This window comes from Poromitra crassiceps (genome assembly GCF_964638095.1).
Source record: "Poromitra crassiceps genome assembly, chromosome: 23".
Taxonomy (NCBI): Eukaryota; Metazoa; Chordata; class Actinopteri; order Beryciformes; family Melamphaidae; genus Poromitra; species Poromitra crassiceps.
The window spans coordinates 20,637,827-20,649,969 of NC_139639.1; the positions used below are offsets into that span (position 1 = coordinate 20,637,827).

The 12,143-nt window shown below is 45.9% G+C and overlaps 1 protein-coding gene across 1 annotated transcript in view; it reads left to right on the forward strand.

Moving 5' to 3' along the window:
• Positions 1 to 10,472, forward strand: part of gpc1b (glypican 1b) — a 39,973-nt gene extending 29,501 nt beyond the window's left edge. The window contains exons 4-9 of the mRNA XM_083659293.1: positions 2,864 to 3,029; positions 3,279 to 3,409; positions 6,157 to 6,285; positions 7,213 to 7,346; positions 8,834 to 9,009; positions 10,233 to 10,472. Of these exons, the coding sequence (XP_083515419.1) occupies positions 2,864 to 3,029; positions 3,279 to 3,409; positions 6,157 to 6,285; positions 7,213 to 7,346; positions 8,834 to 9,009; positions 10,233 to 10,444 (948 nt within the window). The 3' untranslated portion in view covers positions 10,445 to 10,472. The remainder of the gene's footprint in view (positions 1 to 2,863; positions 3,030 to 3,278; positions 3,410 to 6,156; positions 6,286 to 7,212; positions 7,347 to 8,833; positions 9,010 to 10,232) is intronic.
• Positions 10,473 to 12,143: the final 1,671 nt, after the last annotated feature.

Consider the following 12,143-nt stretch of genomic DNA (forward strand, 5'->3'; position numbering starts at 1 on the left):
TGCTCGGCCTGGGATTCCCAGCGTTCACACTGTACGGATGATGTAACAGCAACCAGATTAACGAGCGGATCATCAGCGCTTCTTCTTCATCAGTATTGCATTAGCATCTCGCTCTCCTCCTCCCACACCCCTCTCCCTTGATCAATCTCTGTCGTGCGTGTGTGTGTGTGTGTGTGTGTGTGTGTGTGTGTGTGTGTGTGTGTGTGTGTGTGTGTGTGTGTGTGTGTGTGTGTGTGTGTGTGTGTGTGTGTCTGTCCCTCCCTATCTCTCCATTTCGGTCCATCTCTCCATTCGTCTTTCCTCCCTTTGCCTTCCGTCTCTCTCACCAAAGAAGCATTTATCTGACTCATCCCTGGCTAATGAGTGGCAGGGGGAGGAGGGGAGGGGGAGGAGGGGAGGGGAGGAGGGGAGGGGGAGGATAGGAGGAGGGGGGCTCTGACTCATGTCCCATGTGACTTGAGCTTAAGCCTGGGAATGCGGTTAGTTTCACTTCTTCCTCCTTGTTCAACTGGTAATAATTACCGGGTTCTGTTGATCCGTATTATACGTCAGAGATGCGCTAAGTAACTCAGTTTTATTACGTTTGCTGCGGTCGAAGATTTTATTAGGAGTTGACAGTTTTGGAAATAATTGGAAAAGTTTTGCCTTGTGTGGATCAAAGGTATGATCAGATGAAACTGATGATTTAATGATACCCACGGGGAAATTGGGTTACAGCCACAAATGGTAATAGGTTGCAGTCAAGAAAGATTGAATAAAAAGGAGTAAGAATTTGGTAGAATAGAGAAGATATTAACATAAACCAGACTTATAGCAAATGGGGGTTATATGAACATACATAACCAATCATTTCAACACTAGCGCATGTTAAGTAGAATGAATGAGGTGTATGGAAGGAAAAGTATGGATTGCGCATTTTGTATGCAAAATAGTAGGGAGAACATACTGAGGAAAGAATGAATGCAGAATATGTACAATATGAAAACACCCTGCATGGATCAGACTGGTGCTGAGAAACAAGAAAATCAACAATGTGTTTGCTTTACTCCCGTTACTTCCTGACTTTCCACCTACCGTTTTTAGTCGTCAACCTGGACGTCATTGGCTCCAATTGTAAGCTGAAAACCTTGAAATACAGCTCACAAAGACATAGTTTCCAATTTAAAAATCGCTAACTTTTACCACAAGGAGTCAGGCTGTTGCGTTGTTGAGTTCTAGAAAAGCGCTATATAAGATGTATTATTGTAGTTATTATCAAATCAAATTCAAATGGGAACAAATTCTTCATTATGCCAGGGAGGGACTATTTTGGGTTACACGGAACGACTTTCCTGAGATGAAAAATGTGTTTACAGCCGGCTTATTAAGCTGTTTGAGTGCATTGCCCAGTGCATCGCCATGATCAAATATGTTGCCCAGAGCAACAGCAGGGCACTTTGACGTGTTTTTAATCTTTTTTTCCCCCTTTAATACGATGGGGTTCATTACTATTGGGATATGGCTTTATTGGGCATCGGGCATGGAATAGACTTGTTGGCCAAAAAAATCATTTCAGATTTTGTTATTTTCATAGGATTTGTTGGTGGTAAAAATGTATTAAAAACACCAGCCTTATCATATACACCATTATACAAGATACAAGCAGTGTATAGGAGAATTACAGCACGAAGCACAAGTGCTGTTAGGGCACTGGCTGTCTTCATGCTGCTTCTCTTTATTGGAGGAGGGGGCAGGGCTGCTGTCCATGGTCCTGACAAGGCAATTCTAGCCTGCAAATGAACTCTTCTTCTTTCCATTCACTCGTGCCAAGCAGACTTGAGTGTATTGTAAACACAAAGCAAGGACAGAACACCGGAATGTACAAAGTCTCTATGATTTGTTTTCCCGTCCGATCCCCATTGTCCTATTTCCCGTGTGAAGACTGCATATTTGTTGAGAGCAGGTTTTTACTGTGACTTTGCTGTCAGAGGAGGAGCCGTTTCCAGGAAAAGCATCATGCTGGCCCAGATGTCAGCTTAGAGGAGTTTTTGTATGCGGAGCTGGGCCCGCTCCATCACACGCACACACACACACACACGCACACACACACACACGCACGCACACACACACACACACGCACACACACACGCACACACACACACACACACATGCACACGCGCACACACATACACACACACACACACTCACTCACACACGCACGCACACGCACACACACACACACACACACACACACACGCACACACTTCCTGGGGTTTTGTATGCATAGCTTCACTCTCTTGTGAACAGAGCTTACTGGTATTAACCCAGTTTCAGTTTTCACGCACGGAGGCCCTTTCCTGGGAGAGCAGCCTTGTGGGATAGAGAGATGGACGAGGCAGGAAGGGAAGGATGGAGTGAGGGATTGAGTGTGTGTGTGTGTGTGTGTGTGTGTGTGTGTGTCCGTGCGTGCATGTGTGTGTGTGTGTGTGCGTGCGTGCGTGTGTGTGTGTGTGTGTGTGTGTGTGTGCGTGTGTGTGTGTATGAAAGTCCGGGCCTTTTCAGCGCGCGTGAAACAAAAAGCAAATTCTCCCAGAAAAGTGGTTTCCAAGGAAACTGCTGAATGAAAGACGGCTGCCAACGACAGAAAGGTCACCAGGGGAGGTGACCTCCTTCAGGATTGACGCTCTCATTGTCATTCCAGGGGGGGGAAATCACATAAATCTTGTAAACGCGTAATACTTTTGTCTGTGGAGGGAATAGTTTTGCAATAATCAAATGTGCATAGTTTGATCTATTGCTGCTCTCAGTTTTATCCGTTCGACTCCTAGCTCATGGATGCTTGGTAGACAAAACGGTTAAATAGTCATTTGTCTTCCTACCCCAGGTGCAGCTGAGCCAGGAGTGCATGCGTGCCATGATGAGGATGACCTACTGCCCCCACTGCCGTGGCATGGCCTCAGCCAGACCCTGTGCCAACTACTGCAGCAACGTGATGAAAGGCTGCCTGGCCAACCAGGCCGACCTCAACACTGAGTGGAGGCATCTGGCAGGTGGGACACGCACGCACACACACACACACACACACACACACACACACACACACACACACGCACACACACACATGCATGCATGCATGCACACACACACGAATCTGTGCAGGCATAGGTCACACATCAATTTGCTGAGATTGATGTTAAGTTCTGTACTGAATAGCAATCTCATTGAATGGTTCCACCAAAGTACTACAGATTAAACACTTAACACCTCCTCCATGCTGACTGTACCTCCCGTCTGCGTAGACACTATGATGCAGGTTGCTAACCGCTTTGACGGCCCAGCCGGCGTGGATATCGTGGTCCTCTCCCTCCCAAATCGCATATCAGAAGCCATCTCCACCATGATGGAGAACATAGACACCATCAACAACAAGGTGAGGATGCACACAGGAGTGCACACGCATATACAGTACAAACTGACAGCTGCCATACTGTAGGTGATATATTTGACCTTTTATTCTAAAGAGATCAGTAAAAAGATATGCAACCCGCAGCATTGCACACATGGGCATATGTCCCACCCCCCAGGGCCACCGGATGCCTCTCCTTTGACTATATTTGAATGATTACCAATTGCTAATATTGATTAGCCTGTAATAAATGGTTGCCTTATTGATCTCTGTTGATTCTCTTGTCACTTGTCCACACAAAGAAGTCAGGGATCATGGGCAGCAGCACCACACAAGGATGCTGGGGCCAACATGGCGGCTTGAACCTGTCTCTTTCCTCTTGATAAAATAAAGAGATGTTCGTCCTGACGAGCCAGCGAGCCAACCATTGGCTTTTATGTGGCCCCTAAAAGGCATTGGCTGCTGTGGAAATCTGGCTGTGCTGTTTGGTGAAGGTGGAAACAGCACAGATAGTGAGAGAGGGCAGACAAAGCCTTCCTCTGTGCTGCGTTGCTGTGAAGGAGCCTGGCTTGTGTTGAGCCACAGCAGCCTGGCAGACGGCCTCCTCACTGATCACACTGCTTCAGTGCAGGGATCACTTTACCAGCTTCTAATCTCCATAGGGGAGAGTGCCGAGCTGATCCCATAGAAGTCAATTGGTGGCCATAGTCTGGTAGTATTATAGTGGACACTAGTGTAGCACAGATTATCCCCGAATTTGCATAATCTGTTGACGTCCAACTCAAAGACCATATGGTCTGTTACTTACTTCTATTAGAATGTAGATTACAGATTCAGAGCTGGCTGTGATTGATGCAGCAACATATGGGGGTAAAGTTCTACCATTAATTTATATGAATGAATTTGCTAATTATGTCTGAATGCTATATGACATCTGCTCCTACCTGTATGCTGTAACATACTGATGGAGAAAATGTAAGTTCCATTGGCCTCATTTCATAATCAATAAGCTATAATTGCATACACAGTAGTTATTGGTATGAGTTATTAGTTTTTTTTTTTTTTGATTGATTGAGTTTTTTTTTATTAAATGTGTCATGCACAGTGCCCAGCCCTCATGGGCTTACAAGACACACAAATTATACATTATACAGTACAACATACGCCAACGCCGCAGTAATAAAACTAAATCACAGCATAACAACATACACCACATCAGCAAAACAAAATCATTACATCATTTTCTGAACAGAACATTTTGCCTTAGCTCCCATGCCTGGGAAAGAAAGTTTCCAATAAAGAAAGTGCCTTTCTTAAAACACAACTCAGGTTTTTCATAATCGTCCATCTCAAAAAAGGCATCATAAATAGAGGACATTTTACTGAACAGTATCTCCCTTACCTCATCATAGACAGTCCAATAGAATAGAAAATGAATCTCATTTTCAATTTCACCCAGGTCACAGAGCGAACAAAGTCTGTCTTCTTCAGGGGTAGCATTAAACTTTTCTCTGATTGGATCAAAATTGGCGCAGACCTCAAACTATCATATCAGAGAACAGTTGACATTTTCGAAGAAACGGAAGGTCCAATCGCGATCCCTTTAAAAGACTATATGTATTTTTTCACCCCGAATCCAATGCCGCCATCCGTGAGTCTCTATGAATTACGCTTGCAGAGATATGTCTGCCCAGCCTGCAGGACTACAGGAGAGAGATAGAGGACAGCGAGGGGTTGAGGGTTTCAAGTCACTGACCAAACACTCTATTTCAGTGATTGCTGTCAGAATATAGAGCCATTTAACACTTATTTGAACACAAAAACATCGCTGAATGCAGCTTTAAGCGGGATGAAGAATGAGCTTATTGTCACAAATTCCATTCTACAACACATACAGTACATATGGGTCAATCTGCTATCAATTGCACAACACCAACTGCCGGTAGTTATGGTGACAGACATGGCTGGACGCTTGAGACAGGTTTATGTTACAGTAGAATGATATGTATGGGGGTTAGAAAGGCTTGGGGCTCTTCAAAACGGAATAGATTGGATGAGAGTTTCACTTGAGTGTTACTGCCCCGCCTATGCTGCATTTACAGAATGCAAGCCCCATGGGGACAAGTAGTATTTTCTCCGCAGTGAATCTTTCTGCTTTAACAATGTGGTGATTGACTCCTGGGGTCATGCAGAAGACAAGTAGCACTCATCATCCCTCGTCTTCAAAGGTGGAGATGTGTGTGTGAAATAAGACATTCAAAGGTCCTCCTTTGTGCCGTTACGGAGGAGGTTGTCCAGTAAACTCTGCAAAGTGGAGCTAAATTGTTTTTGCTGTGGCAGGACATAAGTATGGGTTTATAGATTCTATTCAGAGAGCTGGTTTCAGCATTATTGGATTTCAGTCCTCCTGTCAACACCAACACCAATGAAGATTATATACAGTGCAGAGCCCGGATCTACATGGTAGGAGGGTAAAGTTTATAGGGCATGTCTGAAACCTGACGTTTCAAGTTTCATCCAGTCCAGACTAGTTGTAGATGAATTTGATGATAAAGCACCGAAATCTATTTTGGCCTCGCAGTGTCTGGAGAGCGATGGGTAAACTCCAGCAGAGGCTTTCGTTGGGAAATCTATCGGAAAACCCTCTGACCCTCTTCTCTCTCTCTCTGACCAATCGATTTCCACCGCACTTCCTTCCTGCTGATAACCCGCCCCTCTTCCCTCTGCCCGCTCCTTTCCTCTTCTGCCTACGTCACTCTCTCTGACCCCAGCTGTTCCAGGCCTGTGGGAGCCCCAGAGAGGGAGGAACCAGCACCACAGGACTGGAAGAGACGTTGAAAAAAGGGAAGATTACAGTGGAGGACAGGGTGGGACCCAGCACTGACAAACTGGAGAAACTGGTTAGTATTCTACCTGACTGAATCTCTGTCAGCATTGCCCTCAGATGCTCTATTCTGTCCCATCCAAAGTGATGGTTTATGAGGCGGGACCTATTGCTGATCATGGCCAATTAAACCTCTGGTGCTGTTCACTTCAACTTTACACAGAGGACTATGGGGTGATTAGAAGGGGAATGGCTGTGCGGATGGATGAATTAAATGACAAATGATGAAGGCGAGAGTGTTTTTTAAGCACCCTCTCCTGCTATGTGTTGCATTACTGAGGGCACCCCCCATGTCGTGATTTTAGACGCGCTACAAAAATGTGCTTGTGCTGTCCTACAGGTGTCTGATGTGTCCAGCAGGCTGAGGGAGATGCAGCCATGCTAACCCTGCTTCTGCTGTCCCACAGGTGTCTGATGTGTCCAGCAGGCTGAGGGAGATGCAGCCATGCTAACCCTGCTTCTGCTGTCCTACAGGTGTCTGATGTGTCCAGCAGGCTGAGGGAGATGCAGCCATGCTAACCCTGCTTCTGCTGTCCCACAGGTGTCTGATGTGTCCAGCAGGCTGAGGGAGATGCAGCCATGCTAACCCTGCTTCTGCTGTCCCACAGGTGTCTGATGTGTCCAGCAGGCTGAGGGAGATGCAGCCATGCTAACCCTGCTTCTGCTGTCCCACAGGTGGCTGATGTGTCCAGCAGGCTGAGGGAGATGCAGCAATGCTAACCCTGCTTCTGCTGTCCCACAGGTGTCTGATGTGTCCAGCAGGCTGAGGGAGATGCAGCCATGCTAACCCTGCTTCTGCTGTCCCACAGGTGTCTGATGTGTCCAGCAGGCTGAGGGAGATGCAGCCATGCTAACCCTGCTTCTGCTGTCCCACAGGTGTCTGATGTGTCCAGCAGGCTGAGGGAGATGCAGCCATGCTAACCCTGCTTCTGCTGTCCCACAGGTGTCTGATGTGTCCAGCAGGCTGAGGGAGATGCAGCCATACTGGGTCTCTCTTCCAAACCTCCTCTGCAGTGACCGAGTGGCCACCGGAGCAGGGGCCGAGGACAAGTGCTGGAACGGCATGAACCGTGCCAGGTAGGGTGGCCCCTAAACACACACAGAGATTTATGCCAAAATGAGATATCCTTAAAGTCGAGCTGAACCCAAAAATGTGTTGTTGTTGTTGTTTTTTTAGTTCAAATACCTGGGTATTTAGTGCACCTATTTACTAATGTATGCCAAAAAAAATCACAAAAATCTAATTTCTTTAGTTTTTCACACTTTTTCACATGAAAAGTTCATTTTTCAAGATTTCATTCATAACAGTAATCTACAGTTTGCTGATGTCACATTGCACTATCAAATTTCTACCCCATTTCAACCAATCATATCACGACATGGCAGCTGTCAATCAATCTTCATTTCAGGAGAGTTTTCTCCTTCAAATGAAGGAGAAAATGGAGCCTAGTGTCTGTAATCTGGCAGAATTTCTAGCCCATAAACTAACTACTAACTTGGCCAATTGTATGTAACATACAAAATAAAGCAAACGGTAATGTCTAAGAATGCAAAGAAATGTAACTGGCTCATTAAACTAGGCATTCCAGGATAACGTTAACTAAGGGGTCGCCCCTCGGAGCTTCCAGGCGGGCGGGCAGCACTCGTGCATCGGATTGTCCGCTCCGCTCCACACTGAAGCAGCTGGCTGCCTGGTACTCTGCAGATCCCACTCGCATAGCACCACAACACGCTGCTGAATCCCACTCGATTTGGGGGCGGAACACGCCAGGATTGGCCAGTCCCCAGAATTGTCAAATCAAATCATCGACACGCTATTATGGTCCGCCTCTCAACCCTGTCATCTCGGACAAGATTTGTTTTCAGACTCTTTTTCATTTTTTCAGACTCTGAAACATCTCCGACCCTCACGCTACTTGCATTCCGTTGGGTTCATCTCATCTTTGAGTTAAAAAATAAAATACAATTCATCTTATAAAACAATGACTTGTATTGCACACTGAAGCAATCTGTCCACCCACACTCTGATGACGAATACAACTCTGGGGCAGACGGCTGATATTTCGGGGTTTCTGATGTAGAGCGGTAAACAATGACGGAAGTGGACGTCTTAGTGCGAAAACCCGGAAACCCTGAAATAGTGGCCGTCTGTCCCACATACTTATTAGTGGTCAGAGTGATAGACTGGCCCGGGTGCCCAGATTGCTGCTGAAGTGATGAGTCATCTCAAGATCTGGGTTTACAAAACCAATATGTTTAGGATATAGTCACCTATCTGTAGTTTCAAAATATTGAATGATGTGTTTCTGCGGTCAATATTTCTTTTCCAAAATGAATTTATGAATGAGCCCTTTTCATCCTCATCTTGTGATTGATTCTTAACAGTTTTTCATTAGATTCTTGAAATGTTTTATTTCACCTATGTGTGCGTGTGTGTGTGTGTGTGTGTGTGTGTGTGTGTGTGTGTGTGTGTGTGTGTGTGTGTGTGTGTGTGTGTGTGTGTGTGTGTGTGTGTGTGCGTGTGCGTGTGCGTGTGCGTGCGTGCGTGTGTGTGCGTGCGCCAGATACCTTCCCGAAGTGATGGGCGATGGCCTGGCCAGCCAGATCAACAACCCTGAGGTGGAAATTGACATCACCAAGCCAGACATGACGATACGTCAGCAGATAATGCAGTTGAAGATCATGACCCACCGCCTCAAGAACGCTCTCAACGGCAACGATGTGGACTTCCAGGACACAAGTGAGTACATTTACCTGGGCAGTAGTCTTGGCTCCCAGACGTTTGGTGAGGGGCACCAACAACGTGGACTGAGAACTGAGTCTACCTGGGCACACTCCTGGGAGAGGCTTACAGGACTTTTCCTGGCTCACAACGGTCCTTTGGGGGGTGACTACTACGCAAAACAGTGAGCATGATCGTACAGACTGAACTTATCATTTTCATTTCAATGTAAAGAAAAATAAGAAGTGGGACATAAAAATGCTTGATTTTTGGTTAGTGTGTATTCAGGGTTATCCTGAATACAACCATGTCAGTGATTGTCAGATCTTATGGAGCAATGTGTTTTTACAGCACCTCCAGTTTCAGAAAGGAACCCCATTTTGGGCCTTGTCCCACCTGAGAACAATGGAAAAAATGTTTAAAATGTTCGGTGCATGTCTGTCTGTATATGCAGAGATCACGGCATCTCTGCCTGTGGAGAGATGCCGTGATCTCTGTCTACATGACACCGCTGTGTTTGAAACAGCTGGAGGTCTAACTTACTGTATGGATTTTTAAAATCAATAACATTCCTTTATATGTACTGTATTCATGTAATACATACAAATGTCAATTAGATGGTAATCTGCATGAGAAATAAAGAAAAAGAAAATAATCTGTTATAATGATCATCCGCTTATAGTGATCAATTTGACCCGTCCCAAGGTGATCACTATACTGTAAGAGGAGAGCACTCTACCTTTCAGAAGAAACTTCAACTGCAGAGAAAAACACTGATAATTCACTGATGAAATATAGATTTCAACAAGTTCTGTTCTACACTGAGGACATTGAACTCTATTCTGTGTATCCGAGGACTTAGTTCACTATTATATCTTAACCACACAGACTATCCGAATGGCAAATGCAGTACTATTTTAGGCTGAAGGTATGGCTTGGCCTAAATCATAACGCCACTTTGAATAATTGAGGTCAGATGTTGTACCACATTATGTATGTATGTATTGGGTGAGTACTAGCGGTGAAATCCTTTTTCCGGGGGCTTGCACCTGGGCAGTCAACCTCATATTGTGTTGCTATATTAGTTAAGCTTAATGCACATGCAGTATGTGGAAATGCTATTAATATGTTAATCCTATGCATACATCGCAAGTGACATCATATGTAAATGTTATCGTCGATGCTGTGCATTACGCTCAAGTCTTCTTCCTTCCCTGCCTGTGTCTGCTCTCTGGGTGTAGGTGACGATGTGAGTGGTTCGGGGAGCGGCATGTGCGCCGACGATATCTGTCCCCGGGGGGGTCCGCGCCTCATCGTCCCCAGCACGGACCGACCCAACCTCTACCCAAACCTTCCGGAGAACAAGAAGGTGGTGAAAGGCTCGGCCAACCAGAACCTCCCCTGCATCGCCGTCTACCTGCTTTCATTGGTCACTTTGCTCCTCCGGCGATAATTGACCGGGGCATCCACCAATCGGGACTGAGTTAGGGACATGGGGGCGGGGAAGGGATGGGGGGTGTTGGGGGAGGGGTCGGAGAGGCTGAAAGGGTGGGAGAAGACATTGGGGGTTAGTTACTTTGCCAAAACTAAATAAATAAATAAGGAAACAAACAAAACAAACAAACAAAAATACTTGGATGGACTTCCTTTCGGTCTCGGATTAGAACAAAAAAGGAATGATGAGTATTCATAGATGTTTTGGTTCTGCTCCTGTCTTTTATTTTGTGCTATATTATGACACAATTAGAGCTGGTCTTTTGGCATCTTCTAATGTTTGGTTTCTGGTGTTTGGGTTCTCTGAGATGATATCTGTAAGACGTGTAAGACTATAGAGCTGACCAGCATGTTGGTGTTGACACCATGGGGAGAGGGAAGAGAGAATGGGCCTTTGCAGTAGCGCTGAGCCAGATATTTGTTATTCCACTCCTTTAAAACCACATTTGTGTTCCGTTAGGATTATTTATTTATTAATAACTGAGGACAGACACCCCCCCCCCCCCTCACCCCCCGAGTGGTTTCACCGCTCTCCGAGAATAATCGAAAAAAGTGCACAAACCACAAACTCCAAATTAAAATCAACTATTGATGAGTTTTAAAAGGAGGATCATCTGGAGAGCCCTGAGTAAGACCCTCCAAACCTCTTAACGCATTAAGCGCACGACATCATTAAACACACACGCACGCACGCACACACACAAACACACACACGCACGCACGCGCGCGCACACACACACACACACACATACACACACACACACACACACAGAGGATGAGAGCGCTCTGCGTCAGCACTTTCTGCCTTTTCATCATGTAAGCTGTAATAATAGCCGTGATCACAGTCATACAGACATGATCCTCTACTGTGGGAGTAATATGACCCATCCACCAGTCCATTCGTCTACTCATCCCTACATTCCCCCCCTCCTCCTCCTCCTCCTCCTCCTCCTCTCTCCAGGCTCTCTGCTGGCTGTGTAGGATCAGCTGTGTGTGTGTGTGTGTGTGTGGGGGGGGGGGGGGTGGTCTGGTGTAAGCAGAACACATGCTAAGGCTAAGGCCAGGTCTCAGATGACGGCACCTTCCCACTATAGAGCACTGTACGGGGGGGGGGGGGGGGGGGGGTGTCAGTTGAACGGCAAAAGATTGACAGTTTATGACATTGGAAACGCGTAGCAGTGCATAGAAGTGAAACGTTATGTCCTGTCCAAAGCTATAATAATTATGCATCATCGGTGTGTGTTCCCTGCAAACGCCCAGTTTCTCTAAGATTAGCATCATAATCGCAACCAGCAATGGTGTATATTTTTGTCTAAACGCAGCAATATTCAAGTCAAAGCCACATCAACATGGACAGCACTGCACTATACTATAACCACATGTACACACGTTTGACTGCTTCTATGTTTTCCAGACAAAAAGAAGAAAAAAAAACTTGCCTGTAGGAATCCAAAATGTGGTACCGTCGAGGTTGCTGTAATATGCTATTTCTTGATCTTCTTGATTTTCTTTCATGATGTGTCAACCTATCATGATCAGCCTTCCATCTCTCTGCCCTCCCCCCCCTCCTCTGTGTCAGTGCCTCCCCCCCCCCCCCCTCCCCTCCCCACTCATCTGTTGTAATGACCTTCAAAGCGTTCCCCTTGCTTTTTACATGA